The sequence below is a fragment of the Garra rufa genome, chromosome 8 (assembly GCF_049309525.1).
Source record: "Garra rufa chromosome 8, GarRuf1.0, whole genome shotgun sequence".
Lineage (NCBI taxonomy): Eukaryota > Metazoa > Chordata > Actinopteri > Cypriniformes > Cyprinidae > Garra > Garra rufa.
Genome location: NC_133368.1, coordinates 16,027,569 through 16,052,279, shown reverse-complemented (window position 1 = coordinate 16,052,279; position 24,711 = coordinate 16,027,569). Strand labels below are relative to the sequence as shown.

The 24,711-nt window shown below is 33.5% G+C and overlaps 1 protein-coding gene across 1 annotated transcript in view; it reads right to left on the bottom strand.

Annotated features, from left to right (window-relative positions):
* chn1 (chimerin 1) overlaps positions 1-24,711 on the bottom strand; it is an 82,883-nt gene that overhangs the window by 13,584 nt on the left and 44,588 nt on the right. Inside the window, exons 7-8 of the mRNA XM_073845621.1 lie at positions 8,585-8,662; positions 4,462-4,546 (exon numbers count right to left, since the gene is read on the bottom strand). Of these exons, the coding sequence (XP_073701722.1) occupies positions 4,462-4,546; positions 8,585-8,662 (163 nt within the window). The remainder of the gene's footprint in view (positions 1-4,461; positions 4,547-8,584; positions 8,663-24,711) is intronic.

Below are 24,711 nucleotides of genomic sequence, written 5' to 3'. Positions count from 1 at the left end.
GTCTCGCTCTCACAGACAAAACGCAAAAGAAAGAAGAAAGCATGTCAGATCACAACGTTGAATGCAAATCTCTACATCAAATGAGATTTCACTGCCCTAGATTCTGGTGGCATCACAGAATGAGAAAGAGAAAGAGAGAGAGAGAGAGATGGGTAGAGGTGAGAAAAGGAGGTGGATACAAGTAGCGTAAAAAGCCTCTCAGAATAAGGGATTTTCAACACAAGCTGCTTTCAAAATAGTTTCATGCATTATTCATGACGCCAGTTCATGAAAACATATGTGTCTCTCATATTATCCTATAAATAAATCATTAAAACACAAACAACCAACCATCCCTCAAAGAAAGAAACTGTGAATTAAACTGAGATTAGAAGTCCTAATATGTATTTTAAAAATCCTGTTTTGCACAAAAAAGATGGACTTTATCCATCTTTATATGATTTATATGATGATGAAAACAAGGACTAATCTATAGTAGCAACAAAATGATCAAAGATGAATTAAAACATGATAAATTAAAGAACTAATCATTTTCATGAAAAAACACACATGAATAAAATAAAATGGTTTAAAGGGAACCTTGGTATTAAGACTTGTATGGCTTTATATAATATTAATAAATGTCTCTTACTGAAATACTAAGTAGAAAACCTATGAAAGATATATGTTATGTTCAAAATTCACATTGTTTAAAACATATTTTGGACTATGGGGGGCGGCATTATTTCGATTACGTAAAATGGTTGCACTCGGTGAGCTACTGGCACTATCTATTGCTATTTTTTAATCGCAATACAACTCTGAATAAGCAACTTGAAAAACAAATACGATGACACATTGTGCGGCTTTTGGTTGTAATCTTTTAGTCGAAGGGCAACAAGAGAAGCGATGCAAGCCTTCACTAGAAGAGGAGAAAAGAATGAGAAGATACATGTGGAGGAATAAAACTTCCTAAAGACCTGCGTCTTTGTTCTTTCCACTTCAGCCCTGATGCCTTTAGGGCTTTTAGTAGACCACAGCTACTGAAAAAGCTTACAAATGGCAGAGACAAGAAACGCTAGATGCCTTCCTGGAAGGATGTAAACATGCCACACAATGCCGGAGCCACTAAAGGAGATTCTCAGTGTGGATTTCATTCGATATCCGTGGCCGTTTAGAAAATCAATGGTAGGGTATTTGGTTTAAGCATTTGCTTTAAGCCTACGCTTATATCCATAGCCACCTGTAAGCTATTTCAGTATCTGTGGTCATCGTATCAGTATCATTGTAATCAAATAGTAACAGTGCCAGTAGCTCAACGTGTGCAACCGTTTTACATAATCAAAATAATGATGCCCCTATAGAGACAGAGTGCATTTAGGCCAATCCAAGGTTCTACATTGACTTTGTATTGCGGGACGCTGACTCCTTGTAATTTCTGACTTATAACAAAAAATAGAACAATGTCTAAAAGCTGCTATGAGACAAGGTGTACAGTAAACAAGCTAAGAAACACTTAACTACTTTTTTATAAGCTGTTGACCCAAAAAACGAGTGTTTAAGGACACAAATAGTTGTAGATGTCAGGGTATTTCACGTTGGGCCATTCAGTTGGATAATTTCTTAAACAAAAGGAAGGTAAGGAAAAGGAGCACTGACATATACCAATAAAATGTAGTTTCTCAATATATCTCCTCCTTTTAAGGTGGTGAAATAATCCTTTGACATGGTTAAATAGTGAATGTTTACTGTCGCCGTTAAATTTCTCTCCAGCGGACATAGTTCTCAGAGTAACATGACACGTTGCGCTCTGATTTTGTGTCCTTAAACGCTTGTCTTTTAGGTCAACAGTTTATAAAAACATATAGTTCTGTGTTTTTTAGCTTGTTTACTGTACATCTTGTCACATAGTAGCTTTTAGACATTGTTCTGTTTTTTGTTATAAGTCAAAAATGACAAGGAGGCAACTTCCTGCAGTACAAAGTCAATGGAGAGAATTGGATTGTTTTACCCTCCGGTGGGCGTGGTTTTCAGATTATGATGCGTCTCTATAGTCCAAAATGTGTATATAATAATGTGGAATTTTTTAAATATAGTAAATATATCACGGGTTTTCTACTACATGTTTCAGTAAGAGGCATCATTTACGTTATATTAAGCCATACAAGTCTTAGGATGTGTTCACACTTGTAGTTCAGTTCGTTTGGTTCATTTAATCCGGACCAAAAAGGAAAATTATACATTTGGTCCTGGTCCGCTAAGCATTCACACTGGCATTTTTGACAGCGAACCTAAAGACACCAAACCTAAAGGCATAGTGAAACGTTCACAACCTAATTGGTCGAGTTGAATGACATATATTTCTTGAGGGAACTCACCCAACACTCCAAAAAAAGGAAAAGGTACATTTGACTTAAAGCCACTTCAAGTCGAATACACCTAATGCCGTCTGCTAGACTAAGCGTGTTGATTGTTACGTGTATGCTTTTATTTTTACCACTTGCAAACTTTCAAAGAGCTCATAAATGCCACATACCTCCTCGTTGCTCTACGTTTGTCCTCTGCTCATTTTGTTTTGGATACACTGCTTGTTCCCTTCATGAAATGTCGCATAGCATCGCATCTTGTCATTACTTCCCATTTTTGGTTCGTTTACAAGTACTTGGTCTGTGTTGCGTTCATATTTCATTTGAACCGCACCAGAGTGCGTTTGGAAGCTAAAAAGATGGGCCTTGGTCTGCTTGTTTGGTGCACACCAGGGTTTAGATGGCAGCATTCACACTTACTCAAATGAACTGCACTAACAGAGCAATCGAACCAGAGTTCGTTTTAATCGAACCAAACATGACAAGTGTGAGCACATCCTTAATACTCGGGTTTCCTTTAATCTCACTTTAAATGGCTGAAAGTATTCTTTTTAAATAATTTATCGCACAATCTGGCTGTTATCATCATAATGTTTTCTCATTTCAGCACTCAATCTGTTTCTCGCAGATGTAGGCCAGTCTATGCTGCCTCCACAGGCTAATGAGCATTCACATACACATCAGCCAGAGCTAACACACTGACCTACATGAGCTCTGATTGTGTGTGTGAATAAACACACCACGAGATATATGCAGGAATCCTCACTTCACCCCCTTACAAAACCCCAAATCTGTCCTAATGTCATCAGGAGAAGCTATTGAACACTTGAGAGGGGGTTCGGGGGGTGGAAGTTAATAGCTTTAATGGCACACAAATTACATTACATTTATAAACACGAGGGTGTATCATTATATACCATTACAATCATGGAGAACCCCCCACTTTTAGATTTTTTTTCACGCCAGCATCTTTATTGATTTTAGAAATTGTTTTCTTGATTGCTTCCTTTTTGAATCATTCCCTACAGTCTTAAAAATAAAGGTGCTTTATTGGCATCCGTGGTTCAATGAAAAACCCTTCCATTGCACAAAAGCTTCATTATAGTAGAAAAGCTTCTGAATCAGTGAGAAAACCACCTCCAGCAACCTTTGTTTAAGATTGGTATACAAACCTATTGAGTGTCTATTAGGGATTTAACAAATTATCAATATTATGGTATTGCGATAGCAAAATTGTCTCGACATTATCATGGTCACAGGATGATATGAAACTATAGGTCTTCTGGGCAAAAAGCGTAGTTTTTGTGGCAGATGATTACAGCATTTCACTAGATTTGTAGTGAGATGCGTTTTTGTAAGCCTATTTTTACCGAAGCTGGAGTTTTCCTTCAAAATAAAAGCTCTACTGCCATTTCCGTCAAAATAAAAGCTTAAAAGTTCAGTATGAATTGCTGACAGCTAGTGGTATAAATGGGTAACTTTACTGCAGTCCAAAATTCAAAATATCTCTTTCAGGTGTAGAAATTAGGAAAGAACTGTAGTGTAAAGCAAAAATAATATACATATTAAATATTCATTTTAATTTATTTTGCAGTGCAATTGTTTTTACAATATATGGGTATTACTGTCATAGGAATAACAATAATATAAAATTGTTGTTATTATTATTCTAATTTGTTTGGCTTCTTAAAACACCAGTGTGAATGTAATTTAGACTGAGACAGTATACCACAAATAAAAAGAGGGTTGAGTCCCATTTAAAGTTTTCTTAGTTAAGAACATGGCTTGGAGGTCTTAATTTTGAACTCTCAAAGTGCATTAGAAAGAATAATTTAACTTTAAAATATACAAGATTTTAATTATTTCCAATTCTTAATTTGTCTTTTTTTAAAATAACACAAATACTGTATCGTGGACTTCATATCGTAACATTTGATATTGTTACATCCCTAGTGTCTATATGAATGTATGTAAATATAAAATAAAAAAATATAATAAATGTTAAAGTGATAGTTATAACTATGTAATAACCACATAATAACTATGTAATAAGTATGGTATTTGGTGGAAAGCGTGTTTTCTAGGGTGATTTTGCATTGGGTGTGTGTTGATTTACCTGCACATTTGACTCCCTGAGCGATGAGTCCCCACATGAAGTTGGCACAGTACTCGCACCAATGCGGTCCTCTGAAGGTGTGCACCTGCAGGACAACACACAAACACAATAAACATACAAATCAACTTCTGCTCCTCTGAGCCGTTTAAACCTGCTAATAAAGATGAATGTGTGATTAGAGACGCAAGCAGTGTCAAATCTGACTGCTGCTTAATCCAATCACAATTAATCAGCAGCCAGAGAGAGAGATGGAGATAGAGAGAGGTCATTAATCAGGAGGAAAGCCCTGCTCTCTTGCTCTCCCCTCTCCACCAGGTAACGGCTCATCCAATCAGATATGTATAAACGCTCCTGTGGGACGGGCCCGCTGGCTCTCTGAGCTCCTGCAGGACACACCAGCAGGTCATCAGGTCTAGTAGCTGGAAGTGTAAGGGTTTACTATCCTAACAGCTGAACCATCTTACAGTAGATGATGAAATCACTGTACTTCACACTGACATCAACATGAGAAGTGGCCTATTTACATATAAAAGAGGTCTGAGGAATTCAAATGATTGAATATTTACAGAGCTATGGGGATTTTAACGGTTTATGGAAAAGAGGACAAAGAAAAGCTTGATGCTTATTGGATTATCAAAAGAAAGCCTTGCTTATTTATGAAATATGTATTTATGAAATCATTTAAATTACAATGGCCCTCATTTACTTGACTTTACTTGGCTAAACTGTATAACTTATTGTTGAACCAATTTTTAAACTCAAATGAATATTTAATTTACATTTATTAACGCAGTAATTTAGCATTTATCTTTTTATTTGACATAAATAAATAGAAATATTATTTTTAATAAAAAATAATTGTAAATCTTTTACATTGAATAAATTAGTAAAATTAATAAATACTATTATTTTTAGTATTTTTTTTTATTTTCACATATTAACAGACAAAAACACAATAACACAGTGTTAAACCAGAAAAATATTAAAGTACAATAATCATAACAATCATTGTAATTTCTTCTTCTTATTATTATTATTATTCTAATGGACTAAGAAAAAAATAATAAATAATAGTAAATTATGAATTAATTATAAAATAAATTATCTATTTTAAATATCATTTATACACACCCATATTTGTGTGCAGTTTTTTTAATTAATATTTTTTATTTATAAATAAAAAACAACATTAATTTGAATTTGTTATTATTATTTTTTTTATGTAAGATATAATAAAATTATATACACAATATATACTGCCCCACACATATATATGCAGCTTTTAAAATATTATTAACAATTCACAATTATTAATACAATTTATAAATAAATAAAAAAAACATTTTAAGTGGTTGTTATTATTATTTACGTAAAATATAATAAAATCATTTATAACATATACTATATATAAAACACCTATTTTATTAATAAAAATAGTATTTATTTTAAAATAACATTTATTTGTTATTATCATTTCTTAATAAAAATAAGAAATAACATAAATATAAAATTACAATAAAATTATATATTACATACATATATGTGACCCTGGACCACAAAACCAGTCTTAAGTAGCACGGGTATATTTGTAGCAAAAGCCAAAAATACATTGTATGGGTCAAAGTTATCAAATTTTCTGTTATGCCAAAAAAATTATTAGGATATTAAGTAAAGATCATGAAGATATTTTGTAAATTTTCTACCATAAATATATCAAAACTTCATTTTTAATTAGTTATATGCATAGCTAAGAACGTCATTTGGACAAGTTTAAAGGCGATTTTCTCAATATTTTAATTTTTTTAAATATTAGAAAACACCCTCAGATTCCAGATTAGTTGAAAAATAGTTGAAAATCGGCCAAATATTGTCCTATCCTACCAAACACATCAATGAAAAGCTTATTTATTCAGCTTTCAGGTGATGTATAAATCTCAATTTTTAAAAAAAATGACCCTGTTGACTGGTTTTGTGGCCAGGGTCACATATTATATACATATATAACCCATATGTAGCAGGGTTTTTTGGATCTAGCATGGACACTCAATGTAAACACTGATAGGTTTCTAACAACAATAACTTGAATCTTTTGTCGTTTTCACTGTACTGCTGACGAAAGCAGCCACTATCCAGCATCTGAGCATCAATTACCATGCGACAACAAGGGAAAAAGCGCAAGCATGAGAGAAAGCAAACAGCAGAAAGAGCTCTTTGTGGAGTCAGCAGTCTGTGAGGCTTTGCGCACCTCTGTCTCTAGACTCTACAGACAAACTGAAGCTGAAAGGGGGGCTGGGGGTCTGGGGCGGCAGTACCTGCTGATGACAGAAGCCAAATGAGGAAACGGCGTTATGTTTACCAATCCTCTATCAGTTCCTAATCTCTCCATCTGTCGCCCCAAACAACCTCCCTCGTGCTCCCTTCCTCTCTCATCCAAACTGAAGATGTTTTTATTCGATTTGTTTTTCAGAACCTCTGGCTAAAATGCCTCTAAATAACCCCGTCTTAAACAGACTCATGGCTCATAGCTTCTTAACTCTTACAACGTCTCCTGAAACCTGCACTCGCTGCCACAGCAACAACACTCCCTCGGGACGTATTTAAATCACATTTGGAGAGAATTTGCATAACATGCTATGACATAGTCGTGCTGAAAGCGAGTCACAACAACACAACAAAGTCAACATTTCAATGAATCATAGTAAAATTGAGTTGGAAGGGAGATCATTATGCAAAAAAGTGGATAAATCACAAATAATAGTATTACTAAAATGATTTATTGGTAATATATTCCACAAATATAAACTAACATTTTAAAAATGTGTTCTCATACCATTAGCAAAAAAAAAAAAAAAAAACATTAGCAAAAATACACTTGAAATAATTAATTTTTTTTGTTAATGTGAATTTTTTTTCTTTTTTTACACAAGACTATATCACAAAAACATAAAACTGACAAAATTTCAGTGAATCATGGTAATACTGATACTGAAGTGAGATCATAATGCAAAAAATAAAAATAAAAATAATAATAATAATAATAATAATAATAAATATATATATATATATAATTTAAATAAAAAAATTATATATCAAAATGTTTTTTCTCATGCCATTAGAAAATAGTTTTGCTCTTGTTTAAGCAAGATTTATACATTAAACAAGAAAAAAAAAACTCAGTAATCAAGTACCAAAAATACATTTAAAATGATTATTTTCTTGTTAATGACAAAACTGTGCGGTATTTCTTTTTTTTTTCTCCCAAGACTATTAATATCACACAATATTAATATAACTGACAAGACATTTCAATAGATCATGATAAAATTGAGATGGAAGTGAGATCCTTATGCAAACTAAATAAATAAATAAATAAAAAATACCAAAAGAAATAATAAAAAATAAAAATATTAAACCACAAATAACAGTATAGCAAATAGCTCTTTTTTAAGTAATTGAGCAAGATTTATACAGGAAACAATCAAGTACCAAAAATACATTTTAAATTATTATTATTTTATGTTAAAGACAAAACTGTGCAGTATTTCTTTTTATTCTCCCAAGACTATACATATCTCAAAAACATAAAACTGACAAAACATTTTAATAAATCATGGTAGAATTGAGATGGAAGTGAGATTCTTTATGCAATAAATAAATACATAAAAAATCAGGAAATATGAAACAAATGTATCAATCAGGAATACGAAAAAACACATCAAGTAATCAAGTACCAAAAAGAAACTTTAAATCATTTTCTTTTTGTTAAATGACAAAACCTTTTCAATTAATCATGGTAAAGCTGAGGCAGAATTTAAATAATTTTGAAAATGTTTTTTTATAGACCACAAATAATAATCTTACAAATTTTCTTTTCCCATAACCAAATAGTTTTCATTCTTGTTTTTAGGACAAATCAAACTCATTGGAATGAGCTTTATGCAGTAAACAAGAACAACAAAACCCAATTGGGTAACAAAAACATTTTTGGAAAATTGACAAAAAACTGACAAAAGAAATGAGCAAAAACTTGACACGTTCCTTATTTCAAAACATCATGCAAACATAACGACTTCTAGTAAAATAATCTCATTAAAGCAGGCTGTGAGCCTTTGTGGGTTCCTACCTTGAAGTTGTGGACTTTCTCGTACTTGGGCGCCCGTTCGCTCTCCTTCAGCGTGGCTCGGCGGACCAGCGACGTGAGCTGTGAATAAGCAAAGAGTTTGAGAGGTTGCCAGATAGTGGCCGGAGGTTTCTGAGGACTCATCTTCATCCCCAGAGCAGCGGCCACCATCCCCTGCTCTTTGCCCTCTGCCTTGGCCTTGTGCACCAGAGACTTCTCCTCCTTACGGAGAATGTAGGACTCACGGGACGGCATTTCAAACGCTTGAGGATCGACTCCAAACCAAAAACACAAAACTAAAGAAACTTAGCGTGACTCCGAGATCTCCTAACAGACTCTTCTACATCTTCTGCCAGAGATCTGAAGATGCCAAAATTAAGCACCAATGTGAACGTCCAATTAGTCCAAACAGAGTTTCCTCAGTGAGTGTATGAAGCCCTGAGTGTGTGAGAGACTGTGTGTGAAGCGCCTGGTTCTCCCTGGGCATCTATATGCAGATGAGATGAGTTGTTGAGTTAATCCCGTCCTGCCTGCGAGCAGCAGATATCCTCTCTGGAACGCTGCCTCAAAGAGAGAGCGAGGGGGGCAGGCGGGGAGGACCCAGCCACAGTCACACTGAATTACACTGCTCAAACCAGCCAATCCCAGCAGAGACTATCACAGAGCTCACCCCGCCCCTACAGCAACCAATCCCCCAATCCACCGCATGAGTGGGCAGAGAGAGAGAGAGAGAGAGAGAGAGAGAGAGAGAGAGAGAGAGAGAGAAAGAGCGTAGGGGGAGATAAGGAGTAGGACGGTAATGAGAGGTGAATGAGTCATGGATCAGCTCTGAGCTCATACTTCTCTAATAAAAGCACAAAGCCACCACACGAATCCACCATAAAACACAACCCACACTATGTTTGAGGACTGCTCAATCTCGGATTAAAAAAAAAAAAAAATTCCAGGATTGCTGCTTGCTTGTAAAGCTGCACAATTTGTCTTATACTTTAGATTATGCATTTATGGGTCTTAATTCATTATTAAACATTTAAACATTAACAATAATAAGAATAGTTATTATTACTATATAGAAAAGTGTATTTAAGAAAAATATAATAATGATTTACTATAAATAATTAAAACATAAAATAAGAAATATTACTACTGTAATATTTCACTGTAAAATTAAACAAAAGTGTAAAATTACAACACTAACAATTATTGAGGTCTTATTTTTTAAATGTCAAACAATAGCATAATTATTTTATTTTAATTCTTTTTATTTTTATTATTCCTACAAAAAAAGTACTAAATAGACAAAATATGAACTACTACAATTGTAATATTTCACTGTAACAAAAACAGTACTTCATAAAAACATAATACTATTAATATTAATAATACTTTTGTTTTAGATTGCAACTGTAAAGTTACAATACTGTCAATACTACAATATTTATTCAATTAATAACAATATTTAATATTTAATTTTCTAATGTCAAACAATAGCATAATTATTTTATTTTAATTATTTTAATTTGAATTATTATTACAAAAAGTGCTAAATAAAGACAAAATATGAACTACTACAACTATAATATTTCACTATAACAGAGTATTTAATAAAAATATCAATTATAATTTTATTTTACATTGCAACTGTAAAATTACAATACTTTGTCAATACTACAATATTTATTCTATTAAATACAATATTTAATATTTAATTCATTTTCAAATGGCAAATAATAGCATAATTATTTTAATTATTATTCTTACAAAAAAGTACTAAATAGACAAAATATAAACTATAACAACTGTAATATTTCACTGTAACAAAAAAGAGTATTTAATTAAAAATATAATAATATCAATAATAAATTTATTTTCCATTGCACCAGTAAAATTACAATATTTTGTGTCAATACTAAAATATTTATTATTCTTGTTAAATTCAATATTTAATATTTCATATAATTTAATAATAATAGGATAATTATTTATTTTAATTTTAAATATTATTCTTACAAAAAAAAAATATATAAAACAATAATAATAGTTAGGAAATAGAATATCAATATGACTAAATAAAAACAAAAGAAACATTACCATTGGAATACTCAAATATTTAAGAAAATATAATAATAATGATAATAATTATTATTATTATCATTATTACTACTGTAAAATTACAATACTAATATTTCTAAATGTCTTAATTTATTATTTTTTATATGTTAAACCATTAAACTTAGATTGTATATACAGATGCAGAGATGGAGTTTGTGCGGAGCAGCATTAACTGTGAATTAAGTCGCTGAAAACACTGGCGGATTATGAGCATTGATTGATACTAATAATATAAATGCAATCATTATAATATTTTCTGTATACAGTGCAATGCCTATAAGAGTTCTACCTGATTATTTGATAGACATTTCTATCTGTATCAGACAGAAATGTTAAATAGCGACACCGAACAATGGTGTGACCCATAAAGGGAGAATCTGAGCACCTCGAAGAAATCAGCCAAACAGAAAATATAATATATATATATATATATATATATATATATATATATATATATATATATATAGGCGATATATTGGTGGACCACTAATCATGAGCTGCTCATGTGTAAACAAACACAGTGCTGCGCTTCACTCTGAAACACACAGCACATACTGTATATTTACCTATGAAAAAACAGCCTTTGCGTTGTGATAAGCTGAGCTCGTGAGTTTGGTTTTATTTTGATTAATTGTGTGGCCTCACTAAGTATCCATACTTGTCACAGAACTCTTTAGAAGACTTGACTGTAAATGGACAATTGAGTAAGTCTGTGGTCAAATATTTTTATATAAATGACGCAAATCTGACCGTTGGTCACAGTAACCAATTTCCTAACTACTTCATAGACGTTCTAGTTTCATATCTCTTTTGTCACGGCACAGATACAAGAGACATGAATTATACAAGAGACACAAGATTTTCCTTCACACATAATAAAAGAATTTCAACTCAAATCAATATTTCAAGTCTCATGTATTTATTTGCTCTTCCCTGAATTGGGTTTGTCATAAAAAATTAATCAAACACCAGAAAAAAAGTGGAATGAATTTCTATATTGGACAAGGGGATTCACCAGGCCTGAACCTGCTCATTGCGTGTGTAATCAAATCAACTTCCTGTTTTATACACACCCACACGAGTCTCTCCTCTCCATCACACACACACTCACATCAGATACTGCAATCTGCCTTCATAAATCACAATGACAGCATCAGCCAAATGACTCTGGATCGTTCCCAAACAGATCAGACAGAGATTATGTCTAAACACTGTCTCTGTTTGTGTGCTATTATTATATTGCACACATTACTGATACACTGATATACCAGCCAGGATGATTAATTGGCTGATATCTGCCTGATATTTCGAAAGGCATCGGTCAAAAACTGCACCTGTCTTACCTCCAACTTCACTTCTGTCTGTCCCGAAATTTACGTACAGCTTCCAATGAGAATACTATGGAAGTCCGTTTCAGTCACTGAATAAAAAATTAAATAATAATTGTGACTTTCTCTCACAATTCTGACTTTTTTCTCGTAATTGCGAGTTTACATCTCGCTATTCTGAGTTTTTCTCAGACTTGTGCGATATAAACTCGCAATTGCGAAATATAAAGTCAGAATTGTGAGATAAAAAAATAACTGGATTAAAACTGGACTTCATAACTCGCAATTGTTTATATATCATAGTATCCAGAGACAAAAAGTCAGAACTGAGAGTTTTTCTCGGAATTATGACTATTTCTCACAGTTGCAAGTTCATAATGTGCAATTCTGAGAAAAAAAGTCAAAATTGTGATATATAAAAAAAATCTAATTTGTGAGAAAAAGTCTGCCTTTTTCTTAGAATTGTGTGATATAAACTCACAATTGTGAGAAATAAAGTCAGAATTGCAAGATAAAAAAAATCACAACTCTAATTTTTTTCTTGAAAATTCAAGTTTTTCTCTTGCAATTCTGACTTTATTTTTCGCAATTGTGAGTTTATATCACGCAACTGAGAAATAAAGTCAGAATTGCTAGATACAAACTTCAATTTTTAAGAAAAATCTGAATTGCGATTTTTATCTTGAAATTCTGACTTTATTTCTCACAATTGTGAGTTTATATCACACAATTCTAAGAAAAAGCCAGAATTGTGAGCTTATATCACGCAATTCTGAGAAAAAAAGTTAGAACTGAGAATTTTTATCTTGCCATTCTTACTTTATTTCTCGTAATTCTGAGCTTATAACACAATTTTGAGGAAAAAGTCAGAATTGTATGTTTACATCTCGCAATTCTGACTTTATTTCTCACAAATGCTAGTTTATACAATGCAATTCTGAAAAAAAGTCTGAATTGTGAGTTTATATCTTGTAATTCAGATTTTATTTCTTGCAATTCTGAGATATTACAATTTTAAGACAAAAAAAAAGTTGGAATTGAGTTTATATCTCGCAATTCTGACTTTATTTTTCACTATTGTGAGTTTATATCGCATAACTGAGAAATAAAGTAAGAACTGTGACATACAAACTCGAATTTTCAAGAAAAAAAAATCTGAATTGTGATTTTTTTAAATCTCACAATTCTGACTTTATTTCTCGCAATTGTGAGTTTATATCACGCAATTCTGAGAAAAAAAGTCAGAACTGGGAATTTTTATCTAGCAATTCTGACTTTATTTCTCACAATTGAGGTTTATATCATGCAATTCTGAGAAAAAAAGTTAGAATTGGGAATTTTTATCTAGCAATTCTGACTTTATTTCTCACAATTCTGAGTTTATATAACAATTTTGAGGAAAAAAGTCAGAATTGTGAGTTTATATAACGCAGTTTTGAGTAAAAAAAAAAGTCAGAATTGTAAGTTTACATCTTGCAATTCTGATTTTATTTCTTGCAATTCTGAGATATCACATTTTTTTAAAGTTTTTACCTCGCAATTCGGACTTTATTTCTCACAATTGTGAGTTTATATCACGCAATTCTGAGAAAAAAGTCAGAATTGTGAGGTTTTATTTCGAAATTCTGAAAAAAAAAAGAAGTCAGAATTGAGATAAAGTCGCTTTTTTTGTGCTAGGCAATGATTAATTGTGATTAATTGCATTAAAAATAAATGTTTTTGTGTACAAAAAAATAATAATTTGTGAGAAAAAAGTTTATCTCGCAATTCTGTCTTTATTTCTCACAGTTGTGAGTTTATATCATGCAATTCTGAGAAAAAAGTTAGAATTGTGAGTTTATATCGTAATTCTGATTTTATTTCTGGCAATTCTGAGATATCACAAGTTTGAGATAAAGTCAGAATTGTGAGTTTTTAACTTGCAATTCTTACTTTACTTCTCACAATTCTGAGTATATAACAATTCTGAGAAAAAAAGTCAAAATTGTGATTTTTTATCTCTAAATTCTGACTTTATAAACTTAATTGTGAGTTTATATCACAATTCTGAGAAAAAAAAGAGTCAGAATTGTGAGTTTGAATCATGCAATTCTAAAAAAAATCTGAATTTTGAGATAAAGTCACAAGAACCTAAGCAATGATTAACTGTGATTAATTGCGATGATTAATTATATATTTATTATATAAACACACATGCATGAATATATTTAAGAAAAATAGGTTGTTTATATATTAAATGTTTATATATAACAAATTATATGGATAGAAATATATACACGTAAATATTTTTTTTTTAAATACTGTATGCATGTTTATATCTATAATTTAGATGAATTTGAAGTAAATGTTTGTATCGTTCATCATTTTGGGGTCAGTAAGATCTTGTGTTTTTGAAATAAGTTTCTTATGCTCACCAAAGCTGCATTTATATGTGCAACTCTCACACACAATGAGATTGCATTCCTAGCTTAGTAACGTTTAAGTCAATCTTCCTTTATATTTTGCTTTTTAAAAAGATGTGACTGACACTTACCAGTAAAAAACAATTTTTCATTTTTTAATTAACGAACTTAGTCACTAATGTGCCATGCTGCATGTGTGAATCATATCAAATGTGTACTTTAATGTGTAGTTTGAACTGAATTTTAATTATAATCGAACTCTCTTCCTCTGTCTTCCTCTCATCTCAGCTGGATTGTTGAGCCTCGTCTGACAGCAGTACGTTGGATCCAGACATGCCAGCACACACACACACACACACACACACACACACACACACACACACACACACACACACATACACCACCATTTCCCTTTGATCAATACCACAGGACTCGATCCTCTCCAGCGCCAGTGAGCAAAGTGCTCAAATGGTGGGCTGGATGAGAGACCTCCCGCCTGCTGGCTTCCAGATCAATAAGCCAAGCGGAGGCAGAGAATATGAAACCGCTGGAGTCGAGATGAAATGCTCAGCGTCAAAGTCTCCAGCGGTGACGATCTCCCGGCAGACCTGAAGAAACCCTCGCACCCTTGAAGGCTACCTGTGCCAGGTGGCTTCACACAGCGGGTCTTTTTATATACACACTTGGCCTGCGTTGGAGGACTGTGGTTACAGAACGCAACAGCATGCTGCGTCTGACCAGTCAGTCCGGCAGGAAGTGGGCTTTCAGTCCCATCTCTAATTGACAAGATTGATCTTTCTGCTTTCTCAAATGTGTCTGGAGCAAAACGCTGCTCATAAATGGGCGGAGGCGAAGAATGGCTAATTCAAGGCCATTTCCTTTCATCTCCCAAAACGGCACAAGTGAGTCCATCTGTCTGTGCAATCACTGATTCAGTTTGACACTCAACACCTGATGGGTTCACAGGAGTTTGACGTTTTCGGAGCCAGATTTGCCCAGAGAGAGAAAAACACACACATGCAAAGACTAACACAACTTGGATACATTCATCTGATGCTCTGTGTTTTTTTTTTTTTTTTTGTTTAGTGATAGTTCATAAGTCCCTTGTGAGAGTCCTGAACAGTTAAACTGCTCGATGTTCCTCAGAAAAATCCTCTAGGTCCCACAAATGATTTGGTTTTTCAGCGTTTTTGTGCATTTGAACCCTATCCAACAACGACTGTATGATTTTGAGATCCATCTTTTCACTCTGAGGACAAATGAGGGACTCATATGCAATTATTACAGAAGGTTCACTTAATGCTCACTGATGCTTCAGAAGAAGAAAAACAAAAAAACAAACAATCTCCAAGAAGTCTCCAAGAAGAAAATTATTAAATATTAGATTAACTGGCTGATACCTGCCTGATATTTCAAAGGCATCGGTCAACAACTGCACCTGTCTTACCTCCACCTTCTTTTCTGTCTGTCCCGAAATGTACTATGGAAGTCCGTTTCAGTCACTGAATAAAAAAAATAAATAATAATTGCGACTTTCTCTCACAATTCTAACTTTTTGCGATTTACATCTCGCTATTCTGAATTGTTCAGCAATATAAACTCGCAATTACGAAACAAAATCAGAATTGTGATAAAAACAATTCTGACATATTTTTTCTGCCTTAAAACTGGACTTTATAACTGCAATTGTTTATATCACGTGATTCTGAGGATTTCCTCACAATTATGACTATTTCTATATATGACTATAACAATTCTGAGAAAAAAGTCAGAATCTTGAGTTTTTATATCGCAATTCTGACTTTATTTTTTCGCAATTGTGAGTTTATATGCGAAAAAAAGTCAGAACTGAGAGTTTTTCTCACAATTATGACTATTTCTCGCAATTGTAAGTTCATAATGTGCAATTCTGGGAAAAAAGTCAAAATTGCGAGAAAAAAAGTTCTCGCATTTCTGACTTTATTTCTCAAAATTGAGGTCATATCATGCAATTCCGAGAAAAAGCCAGAATTGTGTGTTTATATCACAAAAAAGTTAGAATTGGGAATTTTTATCCTGTAATTATCACTTTATTTCTTTATTTCTAAGTTTATATAACAACTCAGCTGTGTTTTTTTGTTTAGTGATAGTTCATGAGTCCCTTGTTTGTCCTGAACAGTTAAACTGTCTGCTGTTCTTCAGAAAAATACTTGAGGTCCCACAAATTCTTTGGTTTTTCAGCATTGTGTATTTGAACACTTTTCAACAATAACTGTATGATTTTGAGTCCCTTCACACAAGGTTCACACGCTCATTGATGCTCCAGAAGAAAACAATGCATTGAGAGGCGGGGGTGAAAACAGAATGAAGATGTGTACATTTTTCTTATTTTGCCTAAATATCATGTTTTTTTTATTTAGTATTGTCCTTCAGAAGATACTTACATGTTTCCCAGAAGACAAAATAAGGTAAAATTACCCTGATCTTCAAATTCAAAAAGTTTTCACCCCTAACCCTAACCTAACCCTAACCAACCCCCCCCCCCCTCCCCCAAATCTTAATGCATTGTGTTTCCTACTGAAGCATCAGTAAGCAAGGGATGAAAAGGGTTCAAATACAATGAAAAGAGTTCAAACACACAAAAACGCTGAAAAACCAAAGAATTTGTGGGATCTGAAGGATTTTTCTAAAGAACAGCGGGCAGCTTAACTGTTCAGGACAAACAAGGGACTCATGAACAACTATCACTGAACAAACAAACAAACAAACAAAAAAAAAAAACAGCTGTGGATCATTCAGGTAACAACACAGTATTAAGAATCAAGTGTGTGTAAACTTTTGAACAGGGTCATTTTTATAAACTCAACTCTTATTTTCTCTTGTGGACTATATGTAAATGTCAGTACTAAATAAAAATGTACATGCATTTTGTATGATCCATCTTGTTTTGGTAAAAATTAAATCATTTTGCAGATTCTGCAAGGTGTATATAAACTTTTGACTTATTCATTTATTGCAAGACAGTCTTGATGATTTAAAGGCAGAAAAGTGAAGCACACATCTTTGTTAAAACACCTGCATGAACTATTCAGTAAAAGTATTTAATATCCAAATAAAGCAAATCTAAATCACTAGTCCTTCCCAATGATAAGAAATATTCAAGTATATTCAGAACAAGTCTAATGCTCTTTTCTGACTCACATTTTGAGCTCTGGAAACGTACTGTATGATTCATAATACAATGAACTCTTTTATCTCAAAAAAGAAAGCGGAATTTGCATCGCCAAAAAATGTACTATCACCCACTTGCCACAAACAAAAGCTTCATTTCAGCAATCCTGAACCACGCAGAAACTGGAATGAAAATGTTCTGCTTATGTAAAACGTTAAATGCGCTGTTGAGTTTGCATAATAACCGTCAGCTGACCTCATTTCCTGTTCATCCCTCCATCCTATCCTCCATTTTCCTCCCTGCTTTTTCTGAGAAACATCCAGATGTCAATAACATCAACAACATGAGTTTGAGTGTTACAACAGGATTACAATCATCAAAATGTCTTCATTCCATCAGTGCCCTGAAATGCACTCTTGAGTTTGAGAAAGTTTCTTCGGTCAGAGCTGCAGTGATGTGGGTGGTTATGTTATATAACGTTACATAAGGACAGAGTGATGCATAATCACAGCGCAGGCGATCAAACAGTGCAGCAAGTGCTCAAACACCATATATGACGAATGATTACGGACCGGAACTGGGAGGCAGGTCTTATACCACGCACATCACCATCATCACCATTATCGTCATTACACGCACAACAACAGGATTGATAAAGCTTGTACAAACCAGATACGATGCTATCATATATACCACACTATTGCTCATACAAACACCAGCCTGAGCTATTAAAAGAAAATTTCAGTTTCAAAAGCTTATTCAACAGCATTTGCAACATGTCGATGAATACAAAAAAAAAAAAAAAAAAAAGATTTTTGATTGTTTTACTTTAAATTAGCAAAATGTGGACTACAGAGAGGCACTTTTAATGGAAGTGAAAAGAGAGAGTTTACTTATTAAAACCTGTAAAGCTGTTTAAATCATTGTTTTTACAGTTGGTTTAGTGTTTTGGTTATAGCATAGTGTCATCATGGCAAGCTATTTTTGTCACAATAAAATCATGTTAGCACGCACATTGTTTGCTATACGATTAAAAGTAAATGTGTTAACCATTATGCCACAAAAGCTGTTGATTAAGCTCAACTTGTACTGAACACAGAATATACTCTTAGGTGTGAAAAATGAAATCATGCAGCTTGAGGAAAAGTGTGATGATATATTTCTGAGTAGAATTTTGATGCAACAATTTCCATAGACTTAACATTTTTATTTTATTTTATTTCAAATAAATGCTTCTCCTTGGAACTTTCTATTCTTGAAAAAGTATCCTGAAAAAGTATCATGGTTTCCACAAAAATATTAAACAACATAACTGCTTTCTACACAGATAATCATCATCATCGTCATATTAAAATGATTTCGGAAGAATCATGTGACACTTTTGTTACACAATTTAGCGGCCATCGCGGTAACAAATTACATTTTAGCAATTTTTCATAATATTACTGTTTTACTATATTTTTGATCAAATAAATGCAGTGTTGGTGAGCATAAGAGACTTATTTCAAAAACAAACATCTTGCACATTTTTAGGGCTCTATGATTTCCACTATGCGGACAACGTGAACAGAATTGTGAAATCCAGTCATAAAAACAGGATTTACTGTGTTAGATTTAGAGGTCGACCGATATTGGTTTTTACCGATACCGATAGCTAGGTTGGACCACACTGGCCGATACCGATTAATTAACCGATAGTTTTTGAAAATAGATACTGAACGGCAACTAAAATAGTGCTGTACTATTTAAAAAAAAAATACTAAACCATACTTTGTAAATGAATAAAAATATTAATTTTAATTATATATTGATCATTAAAGTTATTTCATAGTTCATTAATGTTAACAAAATAACACCCTAACAAGGAACAACACTTCTATTCTACAGCTTTCATCAATCTTTCATCATCTTAGTTGATGTTACAAATGGGCTCATTGTAAAGTGTTATTTCATATTAACAGTAGGGGTGGGAATCTTTACATTTTAACAATATGTAAAATTGCAGTTTCTATGCTTTTTGTTTATATTTGGAATCTCTGTATGTTAGTACTGCCTTATTAAAATTAAGATTCAATTTAATTACGATTTTCAATAACAACTAAATATGCATCACATTCTCAGTTTTAAATATAACTGCACATGGCTACATTTTCATATACATTTTATATAATTTATTTTGAGCAAAATTTACTTTATTTTTTATTATATAAGCAGGCTACTTTTAAACCAATTACTTATTTAAAATAACTGTTCTTTAAGTATCCAAAAGTTAACAGACAATAGTTATTTTTTCCTTTCGTTTGATTATTACTGATGAGATCATTGACAGTGGCTGCTTTAACAGGCTGCATTCAAACGAATGCACAGATCTATTTCGATATATCAGATGCCCTGCTCTGAAAACATAACTGACTGTGTGTACATCAGTTTCGTATAAAAGTATTCGAAATGGCAAGTGCATTTTACCGCATCTGCAATCGAGCTTTTTAGGATGAACAAACACAAATTGCAAGTGAAAGTCTGTCAGTGCGCGAGTTTTGTGCATCTAATATACTGCATTACAAACGGCAGAAATGAAGGCACATGTAAAGTAAAAAACTGCGGGTGGAAGCACGCACTGTCAAGCAATGCACACAAGTCTCACAGTGCAAATTCTGTGCAATGAAGCCAGCCGCGTTTCAGGCGCTCACGCGTGCCATATGCGGGGAAAAACACGAGCTCCTTGAAGAGAGGGTTGCGATGCATTGGATGCAGCGCTGCGTTGCGCGGACAACTCGCAGGTATCTAACACACACAGGATGCGTCGTGTAGTTCAAGCAGAAATCTAAAACAGTTTATTTAATCACCAAATGGGCAAATGTTTACTTCAAGAATGATCAAAAAAGCGGCAAAGATTAGTTTAAACAACAGATCAAACGGAAAGAGAAAGTACGATCTATATTGTTGTAGCCATTTAAGAAAATGTGTTATCTGTTTAACATTTATGTTTAAATATTATTTGTTTGTGTTTTGTTTCAGTTTAATCTGTTAATTACGAAAGAAGTGTGTGTAATTTGTAAATGTCATAAAGGACGTGGTATGAATTGGACGGCAATACGCCGGGAGAATTGGAGAGGGTCAGACACAATTGTTGACCACTTCCACCTTTTTATTTGTGGAAAATCCCTTTTTAAACGAATTTCGTTTTGTATAATTTTTATCTTAATTTTGAATACATATTTTTGTTGATCAGATATTAAAATCAAGTAAGAACAAGGAAAATTGCATTGTGAAATAAAGTGCGTAACAAGATGCAAACCTACCATGCTTCCGCGGCCTGAAGAAAAGGCTAAAACATAAATTATAGCTCTATATGAAGCATACAGACTTTATTAGAGCTACAGAAATACGAATTTATCACTAAAATGCACAATTCTTCCAGCAGGGTCAAGCCTTTATAAACATTAACAACAATTTGGGATAGATATGTAATGTAAAACTATGAATGGCGCGCTGTGGCGCAGCAGGATTCTGTAGGCTGAATGAACACGGTTTGCTTTCTCACATCAAGTCTTTAAATCTGCAATTTTGCTGGCTACGAATATGACCAACTGGATATAAATCAATGCAAATATATGGTAACAATCCTGACATTTAACATTGGTGTTTGACTTAACCTCTCATACTCTATGACAGCGGAGCGGAGCGTGAGCCGCTTCAGCAAAGAATGCAATCCGGAAAAACTATCGGCATGGATTTTTGCCGATAACCGATAGTTCAGCCAATCAACTATCGGTGCCGATTAATCGGCAAAACCGATACATCGGTCGACCTCTAGTTAGATTAACGTGGAACGTCACAGAATTGGGGAAATCTTGGATGGTTACATCAACATTAGGTCAGTACACTAAAATCAAAACAAAAAAGTACATGAACAATCTCTAGGACTGCTCTGAGAGTTCCTTCATGACCATTTCACTGTTTCTTTTGAGAAAAACTATCGTCATTTCAGCAACCCGTCAAAATAAAAGTTCGGTTTAACTTGAAGAAACCATGACAGAAATATTCCTAATGTAATTATAATAATGCTACTACTAATAAAATCAGTATTATTAAACATCATCTTTAGAGGAACATTTACCTTTTTTTACCAGGATTAAAATCAATCAATTAGAGATGTTTTTGATCATTAATAATGAAACCATTAAAATTATCAAATTATTCAAATAATAAGACATGCTTTTTGATGAACAGAATTTAATTTAACCATTAAAACAGAAAAAAAAAACTGAATCCATAAAAATTAACAGAAAAAAAACACAATTTATTAGAGATGCACCGATTGATCAGCTAGTGTTTGCTGCCGTAATATGGCCGAAGCAGGCGGAGTATTATCAGAAATGAGTTCCCAGCTAGTTTAGCATTTGCACATGTGCTGCATGGTATTACTGCTCCTGCTTCAGCCATATTACGTCAGCAAACTTCCTTGACTATTACGCTGGAATGGAAGTGTAGTTCCTAATCTTATCAGCCTAGAAACTCGCAGCTTTGCATTTCCGCTGGTCTTAGTACACGATATAACTACAGAATAGTCAAGTTTTAAATAGGACAAATATCGAAACTCGTTGGTCATTTTTGAACGTGATGCTATTGCTCTAATAGGATTCAATGATCTACACTAAGCTATGCTAAAAGTGATATCGCCAGAACAGGAGAACGGCTGAATGGATTTCAAAATGGTAAAACTCAACTTATTAACTCGGGGGGAGTTGGAGAATGAGCCTATTTCCAAAAAAAGTGGAGTGTTCCTTTAACAAGAATTGAACCTCTTTCCTTGAAGTTCTTGATGATCCTATAAATTGTTGATTTAGGTGCAATCTTAGTAGCCACAATATCCTTGCCTGTGAAGCCATTTTTATGCAACGCAATGATGGCTGCTCGCGTTTCTTTGCAGGTCACCATGGTTAACAATGGAAGAACAATGATTTCAAGCATCACCCTCCTTTTAACATGTCAAGTCTGCCATTCTAACCCAATCAGCCTGACATAATGATCTCCAGCCTTGTGCTCGTCAACATTCTCACCTGAGTTAACAAGACGATTACTGAAATGATCTCAGCAGGTCCTTTAATGACAGCAGTGAAATGCAGTGGAAAGTTTTTTTCGATATTAAGTTAATTTTCATGGCAAAGAAGGACTATGCAATTCATCTGATCACTCTTCATATCATTCTGGAGTATATGCAAATTGCTATTATAAAAACTTAAGCAGCAACTTTTCCAATTTCCAATATTTATGTAATTCTCAAAACTTTTGGCCACAACTGTACAAAGTGAACATACAAAGAAGATCAAATTCTCTTTAAATAAAAAAGAAGGTAAAACAGCATTGTAGGATGATTTTGTAGTTAAAGATGAAAACGAAATGAGAGTTTTTCGACATACCCTAACTTATTGACCCGGATCACACAGACTGCGCATGCACATCGCAGAGACGAGACAAGACGAGCATTTGAGGTTAAAAAGTATATAAATTGTCCATTTGTTTCGAAAATAACCAACCGCATCGCTAGATAAGACCCTTCCTCCTCAGCAGGGATTGTATAGAGCCCTTTAAAGCTGCATTTCAACTGCATTTTGGAAGTTCAAACTCGGGGGCACCATGGAAGTCCATTATATGAAGAGAAATCCTGAAATGTTTTCCTCAAAAAACATAATTTCTTTATGACTGAAGAAAGAAAGACATGAACATTTTTGGTGACAAGGGGGTGAGTACATTATCTGTAAATCTCTGTTCTGAAAGGTGAACTAATCCTTCAAGGAGGGACCAAAATATCACAGTTTTTTTTTTTTTTTTTCTTTCACTTGGAGCAGTGAGCAGCAACCACTTAAAAACCAGCTAGTTATACTTTAGCGACCGCAATGCAACACTCTAAAAATATTCATAACACCTTAGCAACTCAGCACCCCGGCTAATATCCACAGGGAGTTTTGCACAGACGAGCACAATAATCTTATGACTAAATTTTCATACTTTCATTCAATTCTGGGCTATAAAGGCAAAATAATAACTACAAATTGAGTCCAAATTAAGTTATGACTTAAAATGGATGTCTTATACTATGATAAGACACATGATGGGTTTAGATCAACCGATATCTGTAATGAAATTAATAATTTGATTTCACATCAAACTTCAACCCAAAATGTGTTTTTCTCAGTTCCAGTTGTGTCATAGCTACTGTGTTACGCATTTGCAGCCGGTGTTGTTGTTCTTGAGAGCAGTACAGCAGTAAAGTACACACTTCCCTTGAGTTTCCATCCGTTTACTGCAGAATTATGAGTCTCAAGGACTGCTTCTTTATCTCCATCTCTCTCTACCCTAACTTTCTCATTCACTTCCTCTGACTGTCACACAGTGTGCCGCTGATCGATTGTGTTACGCAACTCAGCTACATTCCCGTCTCCCACGCATGACAGGAGAGCAAGGACAGACACACTTACACTAGAGTGTGTCGCACAGACTAGGAAAGTGTTTTTAACCCATAACTGTATCACCATTCATATGTAATCTATTTGCTGTAGTTTGAGATGTCTGCCTTTCATTGGGACTAAATTCAGTCAAACTGACAATCTTTAAAACCTCAAAACTTCTGAAATGGTCATAAGGGTCTAGAGTTTTTCTTCCCAAAAAATTTACTTCAAAACACTTGATAGTTGTGCTGAAACTAGAGCCTATCAGTGTGCAAACAATAGCCAATGAAATGAAAATCTGATCACTTAATCACTCTATAGAAGTACTGATGAGTTTAAGGATGTGCTAAAGAGGTGTGAAGCTTTAGTTTCAATAGTCAGAATAGATATGTAGTGGCTAATGGAGGTTAAAGACAATTACTACTATAGTGATTACTGTGAAACCTTTGAGTGTCAAATCATGAATGAAATCAGTTCAACTCTGCATTTCATCAATCACAAGGTTTTATTTCACAACATTGGGAAAATGGTTTTATGTAACTATGAGGCAAAGCACTTAAGATTTCCCACTTTAAAAGTCCTTGTCTGAAGACAACTGACCCATCTGAAGAAAATAGAACTCACTTTGCTCAAGAAAACTTTGTTACCAAATAAAATGTGTTCAAAGCTTCTGAAACTAATATTC